This window comes from Rhipicephalus microplus, chromosome 1 (genome assembly GCF_043290135.1).
Source record: "Rhipicephalus microplus isolate Deutch F79 chromosome 1, USDA_Rmic, whole genome shotgun sequence".
Lineage (NCBI taxonomy): Eukaryota > Metazoa > Arthropoda > Arachnida > Ixodida > Ixodidae > Rhipicephalus > Rhipicephalus microplus.
This window is the reverse complement of record NC_134700.1, coordinates 200,367,592-200,394,383: the sequence shown is the minus strand read 5'-3', so window position 1 is coordinate 200,394,383 and position 26,792 is coordinate 200,367,592. Positions and strand designations below refer to the sequence as shown.

At 44.3% G+C, this 26,792-nt stretch overlaps 1 protein-coding gene across 5 annotated transcripts in view; it reads left to right on the top strand.

The window, feature by feature from the left end:
• Positions 1-23,223, top strand: part of Utx (Utx histone demethylase) — a 150,548-nt gene extending 127,325 nt beyond the window's left edge. For 4 of the 5 annotated variants that reach the window (XM_075890249.1, XM_037412572.2, XM_037412573.2 and 1 more), the window contains 17 exons: positions 1,364-1,457; positions 2,161-2,386; positions 3,262-3,582; positions 4,109-4,334; positions 5,542-5,661; positions 6,608-6,793; positions 7,520-7,747; positions 8,331-8,552; positions 9,363-9,462; positions 10,591-10,661; positions 11,071-11,205; positions 12,040-12,324; positions 12,721-12,880; positions 13,487-13,793; positions 17,055-17,181; positions 18,722-18,889; positions 22,835-23,223. In XM_075890249.1, the coding sequence (XP_075746364.1) occupies positions 1,364-1,457; positions 2,161-2,386; positions 3,262-3,582; positions 4,109-4,334; positions 5,542-5,661; positions 6,608-6,793; positions 7,520-7,747; positions 8,331-8,552; positions 9,363-9,462; positions 10,591-10,661; positions 11,071-11,205; positions 12,040-12,324; positions 12,721-12,880; positions 13,487-13,793; positions 17,055-17,181; positions 18,722-18,889; positions 22,835-22,861 (3,003 nt within the window). In that variant the 3' untranslated portion in view covers positions 22,862-23,223. The remainder of the gene's footprint in view (positions 1-1,363; positions 1,458-2,160; positions 2,387-3,261; positions 3,583-4,108; positions 4,335-5,541; positions 5,662-6,607; positions 6,794-7,519; positions 7,748-8,330; positions 8,553-9,362; positions 9,463-10,590; positions 10,662-11,070; positions 11,206-12,039; positions 12,325-12,720; positions 12,881-13,486; positions 13,794-17,054; positions 17,182-18,721; positions 18,890-22,834) is intronic. The other variant, XM_075890250.1, reaches the window with a different exon arrangement.
• Positions 23,224-26,792: the final 3,569 nt, after the last annotated feature.

The window sequence follows — 26,792 nt, the reverse complement described above, 5'->3', positions numbered from 1 at the left end:
AAAGCGTAATGCAGTAGAGCCTGTCCGTGCAATAGTCCATGCCCGTCACATGAATTCCTCAAATTTAGCAGATTCTGGGGATTCTATCTAGTGCTTGAGGGCATATGTGGCATTCTGCGAACGTAAACTAATGGAAGCTTTCTTAAGGCACTGTTAAGGTTCTAGGTCATTCACATGCAGTAAGAAATCAGGTCATGAAAAATATTTGCCGAATTTTATTGTAAGCTGTCTTAATCATGAGTCTCTTAAAGTGTGATCTCTATCATACCAGTGTTGGGGTAAAATATAAAAACGGTATGAAGGTCCCCATCAGAAGTTCACATCTATTTTTGTTTCATCCCATATGCTGGTCTTACTCTGTAATGTTTTACAAAGAAGCTTTGGTTTGATGGCTACAATATTATTATCCACACACTATACTACCTCCTCAAGTAACTTCCACCCTTATTTTATAGATAGGCACTAATTAAAATCATTATAGTTGAAGTGGTTAACTTTTAGCAGCTGCCAGAAGGAAATTTACAGCACCATATTTTAAAAAATTGCTCAAGTAATCTAATCAAAGAAAACAATGAAATGAAGGATTGTACATTTCAATCCCATGTTACCTATGGACATTGGGACTCTGCTACTATAAAAGTGCAAGGGGCATGTTTTCACTTTACTTTCATCTGCTTTCCTGGAGTCCTTCTCTGAACAAATCAAACAGAATGTAACCTGCCAATCTCATCTACTGTGGATATTGTAACCAATCCTGTTTCTGTTGCTGTGTTGTCTGCTTTCATATTTGCAAGGTGTTTCAGCGTGCGAACAAAGGAAAAAAGGACAGGGTAGACAGAAAGAGCGCTGACTTCCAACTAACTTTATTTCGCAGAGTGGCAAGAATTTATACGTGTAAAAATGAAGATTACAGAGCATGAAGGTAAAAAACAAGCCCAATCTACACATCTTCATTTTTACACGTATAAATTCTTGCCACTCTGCGAAATAAAGTTAGTTGGAAGTTGGAAGTTAGTCAGCGCTCTTTCTGTCTACCCTGTCCTTTCTCCTTTGTTCGCGCGCTGAAACACCTTGCAAATATGACTACGCACCAACTAGCCCAAGCTTCCACTCTTGTGAGTTGTCTGCTTTCATTTTGATGTTGAGACGTGATGTAAATTTTTTTTTATCCCTACAGTCTGTAGAGTTTAGCTTCTTCTTTAATGCACAACACACCTCATCGAGATATCAATTAATATTGAGCCACACCATTTCACGGTTTCTATGTATGCGCTTAAATAGGAACTCTCAAGGTAAAACTTTATCCAAGCGCTTTCAATCGCTTGTGTTGACGAGTCTGCCACCCCCCACTCATCTTTTTTAGGGGAAATACAAGCAGGCGAAAGAAGCTTATGAGCAGCTCCTCAGCTTGAAGGACATCAGTCGGACAGTGCGGGCTGAAACATTGCGACAGTTGGGTATGTATCCTCAGCACGAGCCCACCTATAGGCGGATACAACTTAACCTCGTAATCCCCACAAAGTTAAAATCTAGAAACTATTGTAAGAAATGCTGAACATTTTCCTTGAAGCGTTGCCAGTTTTGTTATCTTTTCCAGGCATTATATTGATTGTAGCAAATGTGGTACAGCCTGCCCAGATGTCCAATGCGTGACGGCTGATTGCCACCACGAGTAAAGAAATAGTCTCGCTCATGTTCTTGGCCACATTCTTTGATGTCAAAGTCACGGGCAAATTTTTTCATCATATCACCCTCTTTTGAGGAAGACATGCTGCCTTCTTCTAAACTTGTACTTAACTGTAGTGTAATACATGGGCAACATTTTACGCATGATGTTTGTGTACTTGTTAAAAATAATTTCAAGACATGAGGCCACTACAGCAGGGAGTGACTATACGTGCAGTAGTGAGTAGAAAATGCTACCACACACACACACAAAAAAAGGAAGGCATCTTGTACGGAGATTCTAATGCTTCTGGTATATGGTAATGGCAGTGATGTTGATGACACGCCCATGTTATCCTTTTGAAAGATGGATTGTGCTGCACTTGCCGGCATGGGTATTTCCTGTCTTTATTAGTAGAAAGAGAGAGTGCAATTACATAAAAAAAAAGTGCTGTTGTAATACTGAGGTGTTTCTCTCTGATGTGGTTCCTGTAGGTTGGATGCACCATACCTTAGAGGTCCTAGGGGAAAAACCACAACGGCAAGCGTACGCTCTGCACTGCCTGCAGAAATCAATCGAGGCTGACCCGACGAGTGGCCAGTCACTGTACTTTCTCGGACGCTGCTTTGCTAGTATTGGCAAGGTCCATGATGCATTCATCTCTTATCGCAACTCAGTGGACAAGGCGGAGGCCAACGCAGACACCTGGTGCTCCATAGGGTATGTTTTAACGGTTCGTACTTATTCGGGAAAATGCAGTGCTCGCACTCCGAAAACACACCAAAAGGATAAAATAAATAAATAAAAATAAAGCTTAGATCATGAATGGTGATTTGTAGCTCTCAATTGTGGCATTTCTCGTAGCTTCGATGCTGCATTAGATCACGGAGATCATTTGAGATCAATCCACCAGTTAATCACTTTCACGGTATACCTAGTGGTTCTGAAACTTTCTGTCACGATTTTTTTTTCTGCTGCCACTTAAAACCTTTTAGGGTACTGCCATATTGGTGTGTTGCATTCTCGAGGTTTGTTTATAGAGCTCAAGGTTACTGTAAGCATTTGTGCAATAACATTTGGTCGTCATATAAAAAAATGGATATTGTTAGAGGGGCCGGTACTATGGTTAGACACAACTAATTAAACCAATGGTCAATTAAGCCAAGTAAAACATAAGGGAAGTTATTGTTTTCCAACTGTAGCATAATGATCATGACCTGCCTTGCTATTATCCAGAATTTTCACCATTAAGGAAAGAACTTTTTTAGTGTTGACCTTTCTTGTCAACTTGCTTTAGTTCTTTCCTGCATATTTCCCCCTCCATTTGATGGGGTGTGGACTATTTGCTGCCATCCGTTATGTGTACTTTAAAGTTATTTCAATAAATCGATCTATCCATCTAGCTATTAGAAGAATTTCAAAATGGTGAGATGAAGCAAGGTGGTGCACAGCAAGTGAGGAAGGCCAGTCGACTAGTTGAGCATGCTTACAAGAAACTCGTAGATGAGTCTTGCTGGTCCATGTTGTGGAAAGGGGTTAAAACGTGGTGCTTCGGCATGTAAGTGACCCTCGTTGCCCCTGCTTGCCTTGTGCAGAGTACTCTACCAGCAGCAGAGCCAGCCGATGGACGCTCTGCAGGCGTACATTTGCGCCGTGCAGTTGGACAAGGCACACAGCCCCGCCTGGACGAACCTGGGTGTGCTGTACGAGAATTGCAGCCAACCGCAGGATGCCCTCAAGTGCTACCTCAACGCCATGCACGGAAGCTCGTCCTCCTCCGGCAACCTGGCAGGCCGAGTCAAGTTCCTGCAGACGCAGCTGAGCGCCGCACCCCCGGCGAGTGTGCAGAAGCCTCGGCAGCTGCCATGCATTGAGGATGCCTGGAACATTCCAATCTCTCAGGAGATGGCCTCCAGGTTAGGGGCACCATTTCGTGGTCACCTGGCACAACATTTTGCTTGGCTAAATTACTTGGACGCAAGTGGTGTACATATACTGTTTAATCAACCTTGTATAAACCTACAGGGTTAGTAATTGCAAAATGTGTGTATAAACAGTTTTAAAAATAGCACCCCACTTGGCAGAATATCTTTCGCATAATGATTAGTGGATATAGTAAAAGATATGTGATTTGATGTGAGAAACTTTTGAAACCTCGGAGGTAAGATTAGAAAACCGTGCTAGTGCTAAACATTTTGTATTCTGCTTAATTTATGAAAGGCGTTTCTTTGTAGCTTTTTGCTTTGGTGGGTGGATTGCGACCTTTTCTGTTTGCTTTTTCCAAGACACTGCAACAGTATGCACATGATTTTGTTTCACATTGCATTTCGTTAACATATATTTTTTTAGAGTGCACTACGTTAACTGGCCTCAAAAGGAATTAATCCTGTTGCTCTTACTGCAAGGCCTTTAACCTGTTTTTTTTTTTTTATTTCCTTGCAGGCAAAACAATCAGCAAAATCGGAGCCCAGCAGGCTCCACGCCCCAGCAGCGAACAGGCTATCCCCCGGACCAGGTGGATGGAAATAGCACCAAAAAGCTCAAGGTGGCCTCGGGCTCACCACGTGCCATGACTCCAGGGGCCAGTAGTGAGGTGGGGCCTGAGCACAGGGCAGTCGTCCCTGCTGGCCCACCTCCACCATTCTACCTGAGCCACCAACAGCTGCAAGTGAGTAGGCAGCCAGCACTATTCGAAAGCGACTGTCCTTGTAGCCGACCTGGAGTGTCGCGAATGAGCACGACGTGACGCCCTTTAGCGAAAAGAGTGTCCCTCTCTCGCTGCCTGGCTGTGAGCAGGACTGGCTAATACTATCGGGCTCAATGATAGAGCAACGTGTGCAAATTACAACCTTAGTAGTGGTATGCACTCTCGGGCATCGCACATACACAAATACCCCTAGAAGTGTACGAAGAAGCACCTTCCATTGTAGCTCAGTTTGTGGGTTTGGATCCCACTGTTGACAGAGCGATTTGTAATCCACTTTTTGTCGTGTCTATTTACGACCTAATTACTATACTGGCACATTCATGTCTCCTATGTAATTCACTTTTCGTCATGCCTATTTATGACCTAATTACTATACTGGCACATTCATTTCTCCTATGCTTTCCTTGGTCTAATTGTCCAGACAAGATGGATTCATTTGGTTGAGCCTAACGAAAAAATGACCTTTAGAAACAAAGATCGCCTTCTCTCGTTCATGAATGAAACGGGTCACTCTGTTCTGCACACCTAGTGATTTAGATGCCCAACAGACATCGCCTTCTATTGAGCTAAGTGAAAGGGCTTCGTTATGTGCCAGCTGGATTTGGCCACTATGTATCTTTTGCTCAAGCTGGTGCGAGACGAAACTTTTCCGCCACAAGTATTTGCTTACCTCAGTCAGACTGAAGCTCGTGACTCTGCACTTTCACTCCAACACTGTTATACAGTTGGCAAACTTTCTCTTATGTGTACATTTGTGTGACACTTTCCGCCGTGTAGGCAATGCAGCTGCCATAGAGTGTAGCCACGGGTTGACTGAAGGCAGTGTGTCATAGTGCTACAGATATTTATAGATGAATGCGCGCGGGCAGTGGGTGATTATAGTCAAAGACATGAGCAGCGGTTTCTTTTGGGCCTGCTTGTTGCCCTTGTGAAATATGTGTTTCAGTTGTGCTCTAGTTCAACTAGTACGTATCTATTCTGTGAGCATGTGTCTTGACGCTTGCACATGCCTGTGTTTTGCACATGCCTGTTCTCGTGATTGTGTGTACCTTCTCATCTCTCTCTGTGTTTTCATCATAGAGTATTCTTGCATTTCAAAGGTACAAATTATGTACACTTCAATTTGTCAGCGCACCAACCATAGGTGACATTCTGTGTGTGTTATTAGGTGCTGGCCTACTTGCAGCAGAACCAGGAGACACTGAACCCCCAGCAACGCAATCTGCTGCAGCAACTGCAGCAGCAGCACCGGCTCATGCAGCAGCATAGGCAACAGCTGCTCCTACAAGTAGGCACTTTCAATTGCTGCCTTACTCGTGGGCTTGTTCTAACTGGAGTTCACTAACTGGGTTTTGTTAAACCAGTGGGTGCCAGCCAGGTGTATTGGTATCATGGCACTCTGAAAACTTTACCCCTTGACCAGTAAGTTTGAAAACATTTGGCCTTTAGCAGCTCAATGGCCCATTGCCATGATTGGACATTGGAAATGAAATAGCATGGCTCATAAATTGCTCTGGGACAACAAAGCAGTTGTGCTCAATGCAAAATCTAAATACTGTTTGCATCTCGTGTATTTGGAGTAGTGTTGGCATTATGTTTGTGGGTCCCCAATATGTCTGGGATCTCTGGTGTAAAATCTACTTCTCAGCTCTGGAGCATCCTCTGCAATTTAATATAATACCTTTCCTACCGCCAGTTTTTTGGCTTCAGTTTCTAGGATGCTGTGTTATGTTTGCACGTTGTAGAATGCGGTCTCTCATTCTGCATCATTATGTAGAATGACAGCTTTTAGCAGTAAAAGCTGGGTTTTGTTAAATTCTGATGCCTGACCACTTGACAAATAAGCAATTATTTTATAAGGCACTAAGAGGCTTAGAAGTATTTTTGCTAGAGAACTGATGCCCGGATTATTATTTGTTGCAGAAAACAAGTACGTCGTGAAAATATTGTGTAGGTGCCCCTGTGGCACTCAGTTCTTTTGGGCTGACAGTGGCAAAGCTTTACCGTTTTCCAAACACCCTCCTTTCAATCAAATTTCTTCTCCCGGTGGTGGGCCAGTGGGTGGTGGTGGCTTTACCTTGCTTGGACACTTCATTTGTTCTAAAGCATTTCTTAAGAATTTGGAAAAATGGGTTTCAGGACCCCTTTAATAATTGGAGAGGTGGGGGGGGGGAGAAACCACGTTGTGTGTGTGTGCATGTAGGTGAGCATTGGTGTTCTGCTGCCCTTTTCAGAGGCAGCAGGCACAGCAGCAGGCACAGCAGCAGCAAGTAGCAGGGGGTAACTTTGCTGCTCCCCCTCGACCTTATGGGCCCTCGTATGCCATGGCTCCCGGCCCGAGGGCCAACGGCTATGCACCCCCACAGCAGCAGGGAAGTCAGTGTGCCCCCTCAGCTGCATATCGCCTCCCGCAACCCCAGGTAAACCAGCAGTGCTGCTTGTGCCAGTTGACTGGGCTGAAGCAAATTGAGCGCTGGCACGCTTATCCCACCTGCTTGCCCTGGCTATGCAAACATGTGAAGAAGTAATGGGGGCATTGAAAAAAAATCGCTGCATCATCCTGCTTTCTGACCTTTCCATTTGTCAGTATGTACTGACTCCTCCAAACTGTTACGTCTGCGGGACCACACTCATGTGCTTTTATACTCTGCTTGCGCTTTACTTTCCTCCTACTTCCGCACGTTTGTACTTTTCTTTTGCATGTGTTAAGCTGTCGGCCCTGCTGACGGGCGTGAGAAAGCTGTCCGAATAAATTGCTACTCATAGACATAACGTATAAAAAAGAAGTTTGAACTGAAGAAATAAATTTATGCCCCCGTGCATCTATGCAATATTGCTCCATAATGAATTACAATTTACCAATGTTTTATGGTAATCACATTGGAATCATGCGTTGTGAGTGCATGCAGTATATCATACTTGGAACTATAGGTAACACGAATGAGTAGACACATTCAAAAGAGAGAGTATGTTAGAAAACTGCGTTCACTCCACTGCATTCGACCTGCATACCCACTCTTGCAAATATGTCTACTTATTTCGTTAACCTACAGTTTCGGGCATGTCCAACACACTGTTAGCCTATCAACAGGTTTTGCTCATAGTACGAGTGATTGCAATATCACTCGATCATTGTACCACGACAGGGTCGACCGCAGCTTCCTGTGGCCCCTCTGAGTGACCAGGACCTGCAGCTGCTCTTGTCGCAAAGTAAAGAAACGGCATCGAGCCTTGCCGAAGATATTCTAGCCCATCTGGCTGGACCAGACCTCCTCGACACGCCCAGGATTGCCGAAGCGGGATTACCGGGTGCCTCAACTGATGACAGCACGCCATTAAAGAGCGCACCTGAGGAGTCCAAGGACTCCCTAAAGGTACAGGCACCCTCAAAAATGCAGGATGTATGAAGAAAATAGCTGCATTGCTTAAATGAGCAAAAAAGAATAAGTTTCTACCTTTTGTTAGCCTGAATTGTTCAGCGTGAGGTATATTGTGTAAGAAGACGGAGCACAAGAAATGGGAGTGGTGGTCCACGACGGCAAGCCTAATTTCCTCACTTTCCCCTTGCACTCATAGGAATTTAAGTATGGCCATGTTCAAGTGTGCTTAGATTGTTAAAGTTCTGATTATGCACTGGTTGAAAGAATGTCAACGTAAGTCCTTCAATCAGTCTGTCATCAAAAAACTTTGACATGAGCCAACTAGCTTTAATCAACAGCTTATTGACTTGGATTGTTAACAAAATTGAGCTACTACTTGGTATCATTTTCAAATATTGGTATTACTGATATGCGCCTACAAACAATACTGTCTACTAGCTCAATTTCCCTTTTCTTATCAGCGTGTTGATATCCTGATACTTTGAGACCATGTGCTTGTCGTGGTGGTTGTTTATCTGGTTAGTTGCTGCTTCCTGCCTGCTAAAGAAAGTGTGCCACTTTTTTTGTGTGTCTGCAGAGTGGTCTGGCGGAACGACTGCTGCCTGGACAATCCAAGCCAGCCTTGTCTATTGCCATGTCGGCAGCTGAAGTGTTAGAAGGTTGTGCGGAGATAGCACGCCAGGGAGGTGCCTTCCCACTGAGTCTGCTGTCGGACGACCCTACGCCTCCGCGACCACCAGATCCGCCATCGCCGCCACCCACAAAGGAGCAGCTGCTGCCACAGACACCCAGTGTCTTTGTGAGTGTTTTTTCACTTCTCGCCCATCACCTATGTATGTATTTCTTGCTCGAGCTATGATTGCTTCATTCAGATGCTCATGTCTGGGAGACTCTTTGTCATAGTTGTGCTGCAGTAGTATTAGCAAGCTTTTCAGTTGCTTTGCAATAAATCTCATTTTGAATGTCTGGGAAGATGCACACCACAAACACCTTAATCTGTCTATTCTGATTTTGGATGTCTGGGAAGATGCACACCACAAACACCTTAATCTGTCTATTCTGGCTTTTGTAACAGCTGTTTCAAATCTTAGAGCATGTGTCAGTGACTCGGGCACGCTGAAGTTAAATAAAACTCGTTCTGAAGTCTTTCATACCTCTCTTTCTACTGCAGTGAGCAATGAATGTCAGGTGATATGAAGCCAGTGATAAAAAAACAGAAAGTAATAAGTAGTGAATATAAATGTCAAGCATGAGAGAACCATAACAGACACCCACAAGAGAAACGACACATACACAGAAGTGCTCACTGACAACTAGCTTTATTGACAAAACAACAGAAAAGTATTTATAAAGTAAGGTGTTCTGCATATAAATTAATATGTCGGTCAGTGCTTACGTGTACATGTCATTTCTCTTGTGGGTGTCTGTTTGCTCTGGTACTTGCTCCTTGAATGGACCGATTCCCCTGAAAAGAAGCTTCGATTAGCATCAATTGTTACATGAATACCATATGTGCTCACCTTTTATTAATGATTGTAAACACCCAGTATGACATTCAATAGAGCTTTGTCTTTGGAATAGCTGGGCTGATTTTCGTTGTGACTCGCAGCTGGAGAACAAGAAGCAGGCCTTCTCGCCGCAGCTGCAAGAGTTTTGTGTGGCGCACCCCATTGCAGTGATCCGGAATATGGCCAACGTCCTCAAACTAGGTGAGTTTCGCATAAATTTACATTTCATTTGTGAGCTGCTGTGTTTCCCTCAGGTTACCTTGAAAGTTCGCAGGCAGGTGCAAGATTTTCAATGCTAATACACTCCTCACACATAGGAATCTCTGGTTTGGCTATGCATTTCATTCCTTGTGCTATAGTGTTGAGGGAAGTCTTTTTGAAAAATGTTTGGCCATTATTAGGCAAAGCAATATTGTGTCATGCAAGGGGAGAGCTTCCCAGCGTTCGTAATAAAATCTGTCGATAAATATATTTAAAAGCAGCTGTTCGGAATAATAATAGTTCACAAACGTGAGAACTTCGACAGGGGTTGTCATTTTTCTATGTTTTGTTGACTGGCCTCTGTTATGAAGTGCCTCTGTGAGCTTCACGGATTATAAGTATTTCTACCTAATGTAATTGCTCTAGCTATCATGATGCTGTCAGTGTTGCGAATCTGTATTGTTCAGAAAGGTTAATTCATCCGCCAAAATTACTTCAATGTTTAGATAGCTATCACAAAAGGCCTCACCTTTTTAAGCACAGATGCAATGAAAAAGCTTCATTTTTCATATTGAGAGTTGCTGGAAAGTCGTACGTGTATATGTCACTAAGTATGCAATGGATTCCAAATGTGCTAATTTAAGGCCTGTAATGTGGTCTAGTCTGATCACTTGTAGATGCAGGTTTTTTTTTTTTGTAATCGATGTTAGTCCACATTTTATTTAGATAGATTGACGTGGCGAGTATATCTCTGTACTGATAAATAGGACTTCTCCTCATTCTTTATAATGCTACATCATTGGTGAACCTTCAAGCTCAACTCAGTGGTCCCTCATGAACTCTTCCCACAACCAATATATCTACCAACTATTTTATATATGTCACACCAGCTAGTATGTACTGTCCTTGTCTCTACAACTTGCAGTTTTGCATTAGTGCTTGTAGTTTGTAATATACATTACATAAATTGCAGGCTCTATAAGTGCAAAGGAAAAGGGGCTCTCTAACATGAAATGTTGCTGATTGTAGTTAGGCTAGAAGCTTGCTCTGCTATGTGTATTTTTTTTCTTCCTGCTTGCAAAATTCCAGCAACTTGTTGAAGCACTGAACCTGTCGATGCTTTTACAGATCTTGGCCTTTTTTCTACAAAAACGCTTGTGGAAGCTAACCCGGACCATACGATAGAGGTTCGCACGCAGGTGAGCCTCTTGAGGTGTTTCCTGTTCTTCGAATCACTTGTGCCTTGGCTCTTGATCTTGCTCCTGCACTGCAGAGAGCCATATTTTATTTCAAGAAAATTGCTGAAGGTGAACTTTCACCAGCTTGTATTAAAAGCTTGCACACGGCTTCGCTGACCGTTGACTCAAATCATTAGTTCAATTGAAAAAAAAAAAATTGGGCAAAAAAAAAAAACGTTGTGAACATAGTCAGACTTGCCTTTCGGGATCCACCGATTAAAGACGTATTTATTTAGCGCATGGTATCTCTAGCCAGGCACGAATATAGTTTGCTGACTTATAGTCTTTTAAGTAAAGAATGCTGCAAACTGTGATTGTGCTAAAGCAAGCTCCTTATTAACAATGTGGTTCTTGTATGCTGTATTTGCAGCTGATGCAGTCGCCGGACGAGAATTGGGATGCAGAACGGCGGAACATGGTGTGGCGCTGTGAGAGCCATCGGTCACACACGAGCATAGCACGCTACGCTCAGTACCAGGCGTCTTCGTTCCAGGAGTCCCTCAAGGTGGGCAGCCTTTAGCTAGGCACTGAAGCCTTTTTGGCTTGTAGTTAAAGCTAGAGTTGTGTAGATATTAAAATAAGTGATGTTTACTTGAGGTCAATCTTAATTTTTCTGAGCCATGCTGCAGAAAACTCGAACACAAATTTTTTTATCACCCTGAGGTAAGCAATGACTAGGCTAAAGATGTTCAATGCTGCAACAGTCTCGCTCCCTTTTTATAGCTAGTGAAGTGAGCGTGCACATAGTACTTCTCTGCAGTCTCTGTACATTTGAAATCTCTGCGAATGTTGCCAGTGAATGATCCCAGTATTGTGATAGTCTTGGGGCAGGATGTAATAAGTGCACTATGAGTAGAAGCGACAGTTTGCTCCTCCACTTTGTTAATGTGCTCGTTTGTGTGTTTCAAATTTAGGTTTCTTTTTTGATTCCTGACACCGGCCTTCGTTTTTTATTTATTTTTTATAACCAATGCTTTGGCTTAAGTATTGGCTAGATTAGCCTAGCCATGGTTTTCTAGAAAAGCAATGTATCATTATGGGGCCGTTAGTTTCGATTTTCGCGAACACCAGAATGGAAGCAGTGGTAGTACTGGGATTGTTATGCTGTGTATGCATACGAAATGAAGCTTTGCACTTTTCTTGTGTAACTATCGAGCCGGAATAGTGTTATTATTTCTTTTAACATCACAGCAGAGTCCTCTCCGGGCACAGAAAAAGACCTTGGCAACACTTGAGACTTTCGATTAGTCCATTAGGAATTGGCTTTTACTGCTCATCGTATCTTATATCTCTACGTTCGTAACTACCACTGAAAAAGACCCACTGATGCTGTGCGCAGGAAGAGCAAGAGAAGGCGCAGGGTGTACAGCGAGAGTCTGACAGTGACTCAAACTCGTCACTGCCTCGGGCATCGGCGGGCGGTAAGCGGTGGCGGCGGAGTGCCCACTTCAAGACCATTAAATTTGGCACCAACGTGGACCTGTCCGACGAGCGCAAATGGCGGCCACAGCTGCAGGAGCTGACCAAGCTGCCAGCCTTTGCACGGGTGGTCTCTGCGGGCAACATGCTTAGCCACGTGGGCCACACCATTCTTGGCATGAACACCGTGCAGTTGTACATGAAGGTAAGCTGCCCCAGATTGCTTTGCACATTGGTAATGCCGAAGGGAAAATGAGCAGGAAAAGCAATTGAATCAGGCTAATAGCTTTGGAAGTGCTAACGAATAATCATCATTTATAAAATTTGATGAAGCATGGTTTCGTTCTCCCATGTGTGCATCTTGAAAGAAAAGCTTTAGTGCCAGGAATTTGCTGCTTCCATTAATTTCACTTCTGTGGAACACTTGTAATGTAAAGCAACTCCTTTACTTATATATTTATTTGGCAAATTTTATCTACTGCACAGAGAGATGCACTGTCTGCTGTAGATGAAAGATGCAACAAAACATATGCCAAATTTACTAGAGTACTACAAGAGTTCTAGCCAGTTGTGTTTAACAAGGTACATACTTGGCTTCCAGGTGCCTGGCAGTCGCACACCTGGCCATCAGGAGAACAACAACTTCTGCTCAGTCAACATCAACATAGGGCCAGGAGAGTGTGAATGGTTTGCGACGCCGGAAGAGTACTGGGGTGTCATACACGGCCTCTGTGAACGGAACAACATCAACTACCTCCATGGTGCGTCACAACCAAGTTACTGCATCTGGGGAACATATACTTGGTTATATTTTATGTTATTTAAATGCCATTGTGCATTGCCATGATGAATTGGAAAAAGAAGAAATTGTCTTGTGCTTGTATCAGCTGATATTTTCTAATGTTGCCACACTGCCCCATATATTGGTTAGTGCCCGTGTTGTTCACATAGTAAAATTATGGCGAAGCCTCCCATGTCATTATAGTGCTTTTTGATAATATAATATATCTGCTCATTTAGTCAATAAAATTCTGCACTTAGTACGTACTGCTTCATCTTCTCTTCACACTGTTTGGTTATATTTAGTATTGTTAGTATCATTTAGTCATAAAGAATACTTCTGAGTGGAAATGAATGATTGAGAGTTCAGAAATAAGTCAGCCTAGACAGCCTGTCCTTAATGCCTGTCCTTCGAAAATCTGTCATGCTATGCGCTGTTCAACTCCTCTTCATTTTGTGCTACCATTGCGAAGCAGAAAGACAGTCACTGCTTGTTAATGCAACAAGAATCTTTTTTGATCCTTGTTGTGGCAACTCTGCACCATTTGGAAACACTCTAGCACCATGTTTTGCTTTTGATGACCCAGGGTCGTGGTGGCCCCTGATGGAGGACCTCATGGCAGCACGCATCCCAGTCTACCGGTTTCTGCAGCGTCCTGGCGACTTGGTGTGGGTGAACGCGGGCACCGTGCACTGGGTGCAGGCCGTGGGCTGGTGCAACAACATTGCCTGGAACGTGGGCCCTCTCAACAGCACGCAGTTCAGGCTGGGCCTAGAGCGGTACGAGTGGAACAAGCTGCAGGCCTACAAGTCCATTGTGCCCATGATTCACCTCTCCTGGAACCTGGCACGCAACCTCAAGGTCTCTGAGCCGCAGCTCTTTGAGTTAATCAAGTGAGTTTGTCTCTTTCTTGGGCTTTGCTCATGTTCCGTGTTAATTTACTTGTTGCCACAAAGTTGCTCACACAATTGTTTATCCACTCGCCATTTATTTCATTGGCCATTCCCCGACAAATTTTTTTAGAGTTCTTGTTTGAATGAGAATGAAATTCGGCCCAGTCATTGATGGTTGTTTGGGCATTGTTTGTTGCTTGACCTCTTCAAGAGATTTTACACAACATGGCACATACCATGGTCATGAAAGTGACTAATTTCTGGGAATCTTGACTGCTAAAAACTAAAATATCTGCAACACCGTTGATTGCTACTGGTCATACCTCTCAACTGTAAAACATTTGCTGTGAAGGCAATAATCTCACTACAGATAGTACTGACAGGTTGACTGTACCTGCGAAAGTTATGCCAGGCATTGCTTTCTACAGTGACTATGCTGTTCCTGGTTGAAAAATGTCTTGACTATTGCTTTATTAACATCTGTGGGGCACATCTGAACTTTGGCTGCTCCATATAACCACAATGGCCTTGAATTAAGAGAAAGCTGCAGGCAGTCATTCTCAAGTGAACTAAGATTTGACATTTTTCTCAGACAGCTGAGTCAAGACACATGCAGCTGTGGAGGTCGGCGATTCATTATTGTGCCTAGTCCATGTGCGACAATTTTTATGGCCAGCAAATTGTGTTTCTCGGTCCCTTATTCAGAGCCTGTCAGTGTCTCATTTTCTGGTGTGGTGCTCTTATAAAAACATTCTGTTTACTGTTTGGTTTGCTGAAACCAAAGCTGCTGCTATAAATATGTGTTGTGGTTATGTAAATCATTCTGCACTCATTTGTGACTTGTGTGACCTCCTTTGTGGGAAAAAGCCTTGTATGCTGTCACTGAGGATCAAGTACAGTGAAACCTCGTTAAACCGTACCTACGTAAAAAGTAGTTTCGTTTTAAAAGTAGTGAAGTCAAATCCCTGACTCGGCGGCCATTGAACATAATGCATTTTGTATCTGCATAAGCCGTTTCAGCTTATCACGTATGTATCGGTTAATAAGTAGTTTTTCCAATTTTCGTTGCGCACTCACCGCGGCATGTCGTCCCCCACTGGGCGTACCGACAGAACAGCAAGCCCCAGAGATCGAAACACGCCTCGCTTGTTTGTGTTGATGATGATGGCGGCTGTGTTGGTGAGCGCCATCTCTTGGATTTTTCTGCAACAAGAAGCACTCGGCCGCCCAGGCTTCTGGTGTTGTCCACGCGATGGCTCTTTGCACAAACACGCAAACACGGTGTGCGCTTGCTTTGCTTTCTTTGTTCCTTTGGCGCCATGCATAGGTGTTCTCTGGTTGATCCGTGCCGTACAGCTTTCGCGTCGTTTTTCACGTGTTGTGTATGTGTGCTTGTGCTGCTTCGTACTTGCGTCATGCCGAAGCTGGGACAAAAGCATCGAGTGCTGAAAATGGAGGAGAAATTGGACATAATTCGTGCTATTGAAAGTGGCACGAAAAAAATCGGCGCTGGCACGCGAAAAGGACCTGCCGTTAACCACGGCAGTGCTGCTGCAACTGCGAAAAGGTGCCGGCTACGCGGTTCGGCGTTTTCAAATGTAGAGGAGGCGCTGGTGAAATGGCTAAAAGCTGCACGGTCAAAAAATCTGCCTATCAGCGGACCCCTGCTTGTGGAGAAGGCCCTGGTTTTTACCTCTCAGCTCAACCATGACAACTTCGTGTGCAGAAATGGCTGGCTGGCCAGATTTAAGGCGAGGCATGGCATTAACACGAGGACTGTTTCGGGAGGAGGTGCTGCTGCTGACGTGGATGGCGCGGAGCAGTGGCAAAATGGTCAGCTGAAGAACATCTTGGAAGACTACGCACCTGATGACAACTTTAATATGGATGAATCGGCGCTATTCTTTAAACTGCTACCAGACAAAACGCTCGCGTTCAAAGGCGAGACGTGCACCGGCGGCAAGCATGCAAAAGACAGAATATCAGTGGCGTTATGCGTAAACATGACTGGAACCGACAAAACTCCGCTCCTTGTGATTGGAAACTCGGCGTAGTCTAGATGTTTCAAAGGCGCCCGGTTGCCATCAGGGGTTCATCTATCGCAGCAACACCAAAGCATGGATGACGGCAAAACTCTCTGAGGACTACGTGCGCCTCATCGATCGTCGTTTTGCGGCTAGGAACAGAAGAGTTCTTATTATTTTAGACAACGCTTCGGCGCACGTCGCCCTGGACAACCTGACGGCTGTGAAGTTGCCGTTTCTGCCACCAAACACAACAGCGATTGCCCAGCCCTTGGACCAAGGCATCTTTCGAGCTGTAAAACAGCTCTAAAAGAAGAATCTGCTGGGCAGATTTCTTCTCGCCATTGAATGTGGCAAATTATTCTCCATCGACCTGATTGGCGCGATTCACCTGCTTGAATACTCGTGGCGGCAGGTTGAAGCAACGACATTTCAAAATTGCTTCAAGCATGCTGGCTTCAGTGTGTGTGCGGGCGACGCAGATGACGCCAGTGACACCATCGACCAGACTTCGGACAACGTAAACGAAGCTTGCAAAACTCTGCTAGTTGAAGTGCTGGAGCGGCAGGGCGTTACGGAGGGCATTTCCTTCCCCGGCTTCAGAGACGCAGACAGCGATGTGCAGACATCTCCGGAAACGTCCGACGAAGTCATTGTTGCCTCGGTTGTCAAAGTGTTGCCAAATGATAGTGATGAGGATGACATGGAAAGCGACAACACGGGTGATCCAGGTCCGAGGGTGGCCGAAGCTGCGCATTGCGTCAACGTCATGCGGGTATTTGCCGAGAAGAGGGGGCTGGCGGAAAAGCTGGCTCACAGCATAAGTGAGTTTGAGGCCGCTGTCGTTGCTGTTAGGCCGCCGCTTCGTCAAAGAAGATTACAGACATTGTCACGCAAAGTTAATAAATTACTGCACGTTTTTTGTTCTTTCATCGCACTCCCTGAAGGTTTCTTTTTTCGACATGTAATTGAGTGACCTGATGCTATTTCGGTTAAGCAGTACTACCGTTTAGTACGTACTTTTTCCGAGCTCCGGCCAACTATGGTTTAACGAGGTTTAACGAGGTACTACTTAAAGTAAATGATTTTTAGAAAATGTTGTCACTTGTTATCAGTACAGGTCCTGCAATCTATTTTTAACTTATTGAAAGTTGCCTTCATTGGCAATAGTGTTCATCTAACTCTTGGTTCCATACTTTTCTCACACGTGGACCCTTGCATATTGACCTTTGTGCAGGTACTGCCTGCTACGGTCACTGAGGCATTGTCAGATAGTGGTCGAGTTTGTCAAAGGCCTCGGCAAAGACATCCGCTGGCACGGACGAGCCAAGAATGAGATCGCCCACTATTGCACCAACTGCGAGGTAGGCTCTTCGTCCATTTTTACTTTATTTTATTTCTTATTTTTTTATTTTCTTTATACTGTCAGCACATAAGCCAGGACAGGAGTTGGGGTTACATAACTCTCATGTACAAACGTAGTACATGCTAAAACAATTTTAACACGGAACACTCAAGAATTGCACAGCATATGAGAATAAGAAAACAAAACAAAAAATCATATTATAAAACGTCCCATACAGCTCACTGATATACATAGAATTTACACTTGACACTGTGTTCTTTCACAGTTATTTGTCACAAAGTAGTGAAACCTCGTTAATGCATACCTGCTGAAAACAAGGCATAAACGATAGTACTCATTAACCAGGTACAAATTTGAATTTCTCGGCGTGCACGATCACTGACAACAAAAGAATTAATACAGTGCCACAGAAAATATTGTCTAAGGTATTCACGACAAAGCTCTTTCTTTCTTTTTGCCAAAGTTCAAAAAATATTCTTCCACAATCGAGAGCACACGATCGCAATGCCAAGGAGCACATTTTAAAACTATTACAGGGCCTGGAATATGCATCCAACGACTGACATAGTGACAGAGTGGACAGTAACAGCTTTCTGTAATACATGTATTCGCATCTGTACTGCGATCTGCTGCTAAGCAAAACCTGCCACAGTTTCATTGAAACGCGGCACAGCCTCGTGGAGTCACTCGTCTCCTGGCTAGTTGTTTGCAGCACGTCACATACTCATCTCGCGCTGCCAAAAAGAATAAGATTTGCACAGGTCTTGTTTCAATAAAAAAAATTATTGTGCAGGTTAGTTAGGCCTTTAAAATATGCCTATTTTTCTTTATAATATGTGATATATAATATATATTAGACCAAAATCACTACTCGCTTCAAACCTAAAATTCACTATTCGTGCAAGTCCAAGAGGCAGCGATGCATGGCTGAGCGCGTTCGGCTTGTCGCATACTAAAAACTTGCAATAGTCTTAAAGTAGCGCTATGCGACACGTGCCTGAGCAGATAGCTGAGGATACTTATTATGATAAGGTTGTCAGCAATAAGTTATACTGGTGCATTTGTTGGTGGCCACTACCTCGTCGTGGTTCTTTCCTGATGCTTACGTGCAAAGGCATTTTCACAATCGCGCAGAAGTCAAAATCACTGGCACTGTGAAATTTTATGCCAGAAGAAGTAGTCGCGGTACAGAGGGTCCGCACTAACTGGTAGGAATAGGATGTACTGGCCTTTGAATGCTGTAAGCTCTATGAGTCTTGGTCGGAAATTTGTCGAAACTACAATTTAACCCTAAGTAGGTGGGTACGCATTAACGATGCAATTTAAGGTTTGGCCATACACCTTGTACAGCCCAGCAGCAATACACATTGTGCTTGTCTTGTGAACTTTTTGCAAGACCTAGTTGAAACCAAGTGATATGTGTGCACTGTTTCTGCTTTAGTGCAAGGAGTGGTATGTGGTCATGTTTGTAGTTTTGAAGTTTCTCTACTGTATGCGGTACGTTTGATACACTCATGATCTGACCCTTGGTTCTTTAGCTTGAGGTGTTCAACATCCTGCTGGTGAGGGAGGTCGACAAGAAGCATATGGTTCACTGCCTCAGCTGCAGCCGTCGCATCAACCCCCGCCTCGACGGATTCGTCGTGCTTGAAGAGTACTCAATAGAAGACCTCATGGATGTCTACGACAACTTCTCCCTGCAACCCGTACGTGGTTTTTGGTGTCTCTTCAGTTTAGAGAGGGCTGTGCCTCGTAATGACTGAGGCCCCAAAGTGGTTAACACTTTATGCATCCTCTTTTGGACGACAGGAAGGGTGCATTTACTGGGGAATAAGCCACAGCTGACGCTATTTGTCTTGGTCCCATTGTACGGAAAAAGACAGTACGAGAAGTTGTCTTACTTGTGCACCAGTTGAAGTTGAGTAGTACACAGCAGAAGTGGGACTTGATTTTAAGGCAGAATAGACGCATTGTCATTCGCCCGATTATGGTATGCATAAACTGAAGTGAAAGCAGAAAATATTAGGCTCTGTCAGTACAGGTCTTTATGGCGAACTCTCTTCCTCTAATTACAAACTTCAAGCAGCCCTAATCTCTGGCTGCATCTTTCCCTTAACATATTCATACTGCTTCATTGGACCATGCAAAAAATGCAGTTGATCCCTCTGATATAGGAATTGGTACGCTACACTGAAGTGAAATGTGTCTTGACAGTAGTAGTTCAGTATATTACACATTGTTACTATACGAACTCAACGACCAAACCCTGGCCGCTCAAAGTGGCTGTGAACGGGCCTCCAAGCTCGGCTTGACCGTTCCTGCGTGGGATTAGCCGGGTGCCGTGGGGTCTTTCTTCCCTGCGTCTTCTCAGGACCGAAATAAAGTTTTAATCCCATTGTCCATTGGGGTTGAGCGGCTACAGCACCCCTAGATGTTGATGCATCCATATTGACACCTAATGGCACTTCTTCACCACCACAACTCGTGACCAGTATACACTTTTTGAAGACACTGCATGCACCGGAGCATCACGAAAATCACACTTGATAGGCGTTCACAAACTGTGCAAGTGAAAACAAACGAGTTTTCACTCAATAGTTTTTCAACACGCGGTCCACTGCATTGAAGGAGCGTGCTTTGCAGGTCGGCGACTGTCCTGTAGATATGTGCTTGGCATGCAGCGCCTTGTTGGCAAGCTGCGCCTGCATTTGGATCCTGCATCGGTGTTTGTATGATAGCCAGTTGGTTTGCAATGCATTCAACTTCACAAATGCAAAAAAAAAAAAACAAAGATTTTAATACCTTATCTCTATGGGGATAATGTTCTTAGCTTGAGCTGTGAATTCGTGAAGGTCTCCCGCACCCCCCTGACATGTCCATCGCTGCACAAAACTCACTTGTGCGACATTCACCCATTGACGCTATTGTCTTACAGCTGCGCTTAATCTCGTAGTCGGTACCATTGCACTCGTATCCGTAGATGGTGGAGACAGACGATTGTTGCATATGGAAGCTGGACGACACTGCACAAGCTAGCACAAGAGCGAAAGACAAAGCACACAAATCACACCAATACAACGCAAAAGATGAAACACGTAACTGCATCATCACCGATGCAAATCGGCTCATACAGCACATCGCAATTACAGTTTACGTTTGATGCCTGCGAAATCTGCTCCAGAAACCTTGTCGGAGCTGATTGCGAAGGCAACACTACACTTTAATTCAAGTAGGGCCAACGCCACCTAGGTGGCGTTTGTAGGCCACTCTGATTAGCTCCGATGCCAGTGTCTGTTCAAATTCTGGCATCGAGGCACCGAAGGGCTGAGACTGTCACAGTGTCCTCTGTCGGTGTTAATGTCGTAACGCAACACTCCTCTTTACTACTTTTAGGCGGCAGCACCGCTCCGACAAACGAAGAGCACAGGTACAGAGCAAAGGAGTGCCAGATATATAAGGCACGTCTGAACAGTGTTTTGAAGATGCGTCGATGGCTCGGTCAGCTAAGCGTGTGCTTCCTACCGCTGTGAATTGAGAAGTTGTGGGTTCGATTTTTGAATCTACAAAATTGCAGAATTTTTTTTCTTTCGTGTTTCATTTCTTCGAATTCTGTTCAGGTAAATTTTGACATCATATTCATAACGAAATGGACCCCGGCATAAAACATTTTCGTGTTTTAAAGCAGTAGGCTTGTGCGAATAGTTAATTTTGGGTTCGAAGTGAATTCAAAGTGAATAGTGTTTTTGTTTGAATAAGTTTGAATCAAATTCAACTAGTATATGTCTCATAAAGAAAAATGGGCATATCTGTCATGACCCTACTAGTCTGCTCAATATTTCAGGGCCGGTTTACACTAGCGGCAAGCATGCCTCACCGTTTGATATTGTCAGGCTGTTTCAGGCTGATATTTTCAGGCTGTACGGGGCTGTTTCTTTCGCGCACATCTGCAGTTTTCGAAGAATCGTCGTTTGCCAAAGAGCGACGTAGCCAATCGCGACGGATGAGCAACATGACGAGCCGCGCTGTCTCCTTTCGGCTCTCCGCATCATCTGTGTCTGCCACGAGACACTTCGAGCTGCTTGCTTCTTGCTCCAGGGTTTTCACGCTGTAATGAATGAATGCATGGTTCTTGCAGAAGGGAAAAAGGCACCTAATTTCGGTCTGCCTATAGGCGACACGGCGCAGTGCCTTGTAGGGGATGGGAGAAGGGGGATAAGATAAAGAAGAGAGAGCTTTCGGTGCATAGGAATACTCGGAGCACTCGGTGCACAGAAATAAAGAACAGATGGGAAAGATGGGGGACATGATCAACACGGTCGAAGGAGTCCGAGGATGGGGCGCCACGCGGCGAAAGTTATACGGTGTCGGGAGATTGTGTATGGCGGGCCGAGCGGCGAGAGCTTTGTTGGCGTCGAAGATTGCGAGCGACACAACCTTTCAGCTTGGAATCGATCAGGCTAGTCTCCTTCACGCTATAAATGTGGATGTCGTACGTGTTGTTCTCGGGCTTGGTTCCAGCACGTAATAGAGCGTTTTAGAATCTCTGTTACTTACAAAAGGTGCAGCGTAAAACCAAACGTGCCTTGAAACTGGCGCCTGGACAAGTAGCACCAGCTGTCCAGGGTTAGAAACAACTAACAAATGTGTAATATATGCCCTCCGAGATTTGAGAAGGTTCGTAAGCCTACAAGATCGACTATTTGTGTACGACTCTCAAAAATAGTGCCGAATTTATTTGAGTACTGTGTTGTCGAAGCTTAAGGACACGAGTCCAAAGCGAATGGAAGCATCCGTCTGGAGCTTATATGCTACAGAGTGCATGGCGACCGCTTGATAGATTCGAGGTGGTCGACAACTCCATTCGGAAGAGCAGTCATGTTTGTCTGAGGCTGAAATGCCTCCCCTCGAAGCTTGCCGTGCATTTCGAACAGCTCTCGTGCAGACAGTGCTCGCTTACGGTCAACAGCACCGCACCGTCACGGCAGACTTGCCGCTAGCATGAACTTGCCATTATGCAAATGTCATTGTTTTTGGTTGAAAGGAAGTGGAAGCAATTTTGAATAGTGGTTGGATTCCACTTTTGCTAAAACGCAAGTGATAACTCGTGAAGTTTAAGTTTAAAATTTTGCTATATTTAGAGCTTATAAGCCGGCATAACAAGCTTTTAGACTTAAAATAAGGAAGAATCTATGTGAAGGTGATATGTTCATTTAACCTTCATATCAAGCTTTGCGGAAGTGCGATTTTTTTTTTTTTTCAAAAGGTGCATTCACGTTGTAGCATTCCTCTACTGCAGTGAAACTACCCTTATAGGTGGCTAATATACATTTATACGTTCATTTCGAATACTTCAAAGTTTGCAGTTACTGAACTATGAAGCAAATTCAGATATGTTAATATTCGTTTGAATATTAGCACAAACCTAAAAAATAGACTCTAGCAAAATGGGACTGGTGCACTTCTACAACCACTTGTGTGCCTTTTATTATTGTACAATGCCTTACATGTTTCATTGTGTTTTCGTTATGGGTGTCTTGTTAAAACTGCCTATGCAGTGGCAGTGCAAGTGTTCATTTATTGGCAAGAATTTACAAGTGCCCTTTATTTATACGAACGAGTTGATCTGACTTTCGATCTTCCTTGTCGTGTAGGCACAAACTCCTTCAAGCTCATCATGACAGTCAGCAGGGAGCCCATGTACCATACCTTGACTGCTGGAACAGTCACCCAGTCAGCCACTGCACTGGCCTGAGCAGCTGGCCTGAAGAGCGTGCGCGCCCCCGTCACGGTTCTGCCCGCACCTTGAAACCACCAGCAGAAGCAGCAGCAAGTCGTTAGTGCACGTGTACATAGCAGATATTTCATCAAGGGGACAATTAGTGCTGCAGACATTGCGTTTTCTTCATACTTAGGGTGTCCCTCGAATTGAGTTGGAGGGGGGGCTTCTGTTATACACATTCACAGAACTGTGTCCACGCCTTTTTGTTTTTTGTTAAGAGCACTCAATGAAGAGAGCATAAAAGCTTGCTTACGAAACCAGTGAAGGAAAAAAAAAAATCTTTGACTTTGAGCTAGGCACGGCAAGAGTGTAAAGTGCATTCTCGTCAAATGTGGCAAGTTAGTTCTGCCAGTTTTGAAGGAGCGCACGAGTTGGCATGTGGCACTGAGCGTGTGGTCGGCATATGTACAAAGGCCGGCTTCGCTGATGTAGATGGCAAGGTTTCTCGTAAATTTCGGAACCTTGCACGGTTCTGTGGCACCTTCCACTTCTAAGTTTCCAGGAAGAGCGTACTGTAGCGAGGTTCAGAGTGTAGAGTTTGTTGGTTGCCTGTTTTGTGTGGTCCTGGTCGTATTGCAAGTGCTCAAGTAAGGGCTGCACAGAGGATTTACTACTTGAAGGTGAAATACAACCTAGGGCTGTAATATTACATGCAGACGTTACTCGGAAATGCCTGCAGATGTTGCAAGCTAGTCATCATATTGCGAGACTGCTTTGCTGGAACGTGCATTTTATACACACAAGCTATGCCAAGTGTATAAGCGCTGTGTATAAATGTTTAGTGTACAAGCGCTGCGGTGGAGACAGTAGTACTGAAGGCCACACACCCAGAATTGCTCAAACCCCTAATGATAATCTGTGCTTAATTCTAAAAATGCGCAAAAGGTGTAAAAGTATTGCGAGACTTGCGTGCTCAAGTGCATGCATGGCATCCACACACAGCCAAGACAGCCCTTACGTGAGCACGCGCGGGAAATAGCTGCAGCGGCATCACACATGCTCCCAGTGCAAAATGTCATCCCTTCACCACATCTGTGAACACTGCCATTTATGTTTTGTTTTTTCTCATTGCCTGCCTGTTCATTGGAAACACTGCCACTTTCCATCAAGGGCACAACACACATTTTGGATAGTGTGCATAGTGTGATAGCTAGCCAAGCTCGATAATTATCCTTATTTTTGCCATCGTGGGTTGCTGCTGGAATTCAGCTCGGCATGGCGTGGATAGCATACAAGTGTTGAGGTGTAAGAGGACGTAAAACTATATGAAATAGTGAAAGGACAGAAAAGACCACGATTTCCTTGCCCAATCATCACTTTGTATTTGCTGTGTTTTGATGCCGTAAGGGGTATGAAAGCTATTGTGTCCAGCAGCAAGCACAGATACAACCGTATCACTAGGTTCACAATGTTGCTAGCTCTGGTTATGTTCCAAAAGCAACTAACACGCAGGAACCGACTGCCTCCACCCAGCATGTCACAAATCGGCAGGAGCCAATTCCGGTGTGGCAAGCAAGGTCGCGTTGTTACAAATTCGAGAACTGTGGCACACTGCGAGAGCAAAGACAAAATGAATTGTGCATGTTGATTAGATTGTTGTCATGAAATGACCGAGTTTATTTGCTCATTGAAAATTGTGCATTGAGGCAAAGCCCAACCCTCCCGAAGGCATTATGATGTCCCATGATCTCACTTCATGCATCAACATGTATTTATACACACAGACTTTGTAATAGAATGCAGCCCTTGTTTGCGATAATTGCCCTGCCTCTGTTTTTGTGTAATTTATCTCGTGTCTTTGCATTTACAGACAAAGTTTATGTTTATTAAAAAATGAACACTCTGATGTGTGAGCATTGCTTCTTTTTTTAACTGCTGCAGCTGCATTTGTTAGGACTCCAAAAAACATGCTGTATTGTGACAGGATGGCAATAAATTCCAAATACACCAGGCTTTCCTGGGTAAAAGAAATGTAAAGTCCTAGCAGTCCCAGATGCGACATATAAATGTCACATCTGCCTCAAAAATACTTTACTATATCGAAAGATTTGTTATAAGCAGTTATTTGTTACACTGTATGACAAAGCTGTTCTTCACGTACTTCGTTATAACCAATAATTTATTATCTAGAGGCTTGAGTACATCGAAAAAATTCTTGGCAAGCACGGAGAACCGTCTAGTTCGTACTAATCCATAGTTTATTAAAGCATGAAAGACTCTTATCGCGGACGTGTGTTTCAAAAAAAAAGTTCTGGCACGGAAAAATAGGTTAACAACCTCTCTTGCACTCGCCACTGAGGAAAAAGGGAAGCAAGGCAATGCTGCTGTCCTTCCAAGCGCTGCACTACAGTATGGAAACCTCGCAATTCGAAGTTGTTGGTCAACAGGCCTCGCTTCTTCAAAAGGCTACAATAATTGGAGTGCGGCGACGATCCTGCCTTGCAGCCTTTCCAAATGAGAGTCCTTTGCATCAGCGACATTGGCGCATGGTCGAAGCCGCTTTCAAAAATGCCGGCCAGGATGATGAAGGCGTGTGGGCAATGCGCAACTGCTTTAACATTGGTCCATGTAGAAAAACTAAGCAGACCTTTGTGGTAGTTCTGGATTGATTTTGTCAATTTTGAGTCCCTTAAAAAGGTCCTGCAGCACTTTTCTAACCGCTTCATTAAAAGAGTACTGCCTCACAAATTGACTGCCACAAAATATTCCAGAGTGAACCTTTAAGTACAGGCAGAGTTGCAGGGTTTTGGGCATGCTGTAAGCACTGTCTCAGTTTTCTTGTCCTGACGAGGTTGTTTTTTGTATTCTGTTAGAAACTGGCTCATAGCCACAAGGGAGATTAGCCACTGTTGATTGTCAAAGTAAATGTAAATGCTATGTCACATAAAAAAAATAAAAGATGGGAACTCGAAAATCGGAAATGTAAGCGGAAAAAGAATTCAAAATGCTACAGGGAGAAAAATTGAGACAAAAAAATTATTTTCTGTGGATAGTAACACTAGTAGCATAATCTTTTAGTTGCTTGAATGAATTTGTGCAGTGCACTCAGAATAGCACTGTACTTGCCCCAAACTGACTGGCTCCAAACAACAACAGGTTAGATGTATAAATGGTAAACCCTGCCTACTGGTCTGCATTTGAAGAAACATTTTACAGAGTGGGGCAAAATGGCAGCATGATGAGTGCGCGGGGAAGGGCAGCACAGGATGAAGTCGTGTCACATGCGCAATATGACCATGTGCACATTTTTTTTTTTATTCGAATGTGCAACTTGCTTTCAGCTTGGAAAAGCTCGGGCAGGTCGCACTATCCCGCGGCTGCCATGGTAACTATGCAGCTCGTCGTGTTTTTATAAATTCAGCCCACAGTCATGGACTTTGGGTTTATGGCATCATTTGTCGAGAGATGAGGGAATAATTTTTATTAGCAGACTTTGATAATTGTAATTCTAGGCCGTGTGCTGCGCTATAATAATTGGCTCGCATGCTCTCAGTAGCCTCGATTACCGATTGGCGGCGTTTCTCAACCTTGCTAAAAAAATCTCAGCATATCCACGCAGTGAATCATAATGAGTAGGGCGAAGCGTCCATCAGCCCGTCCGTGCGTCCATCCGTATGTCCGTCCATCTGCTAGTCTGCCGGTCTGTCCGTCCGTGAGTCCATCTAGCGAACACTCCAAGTACTCCGATCTCCCATCTCGCAACCCTTGTGGCACATACCCACTCTAGAGTGGGTATGTGCCACCGGTGGCCAAGTACTTAGGTACGTACGTTCATACATACATACATATGGCAGAGTGACAGACCCACACCATAACCAGCTTCGCCCCTA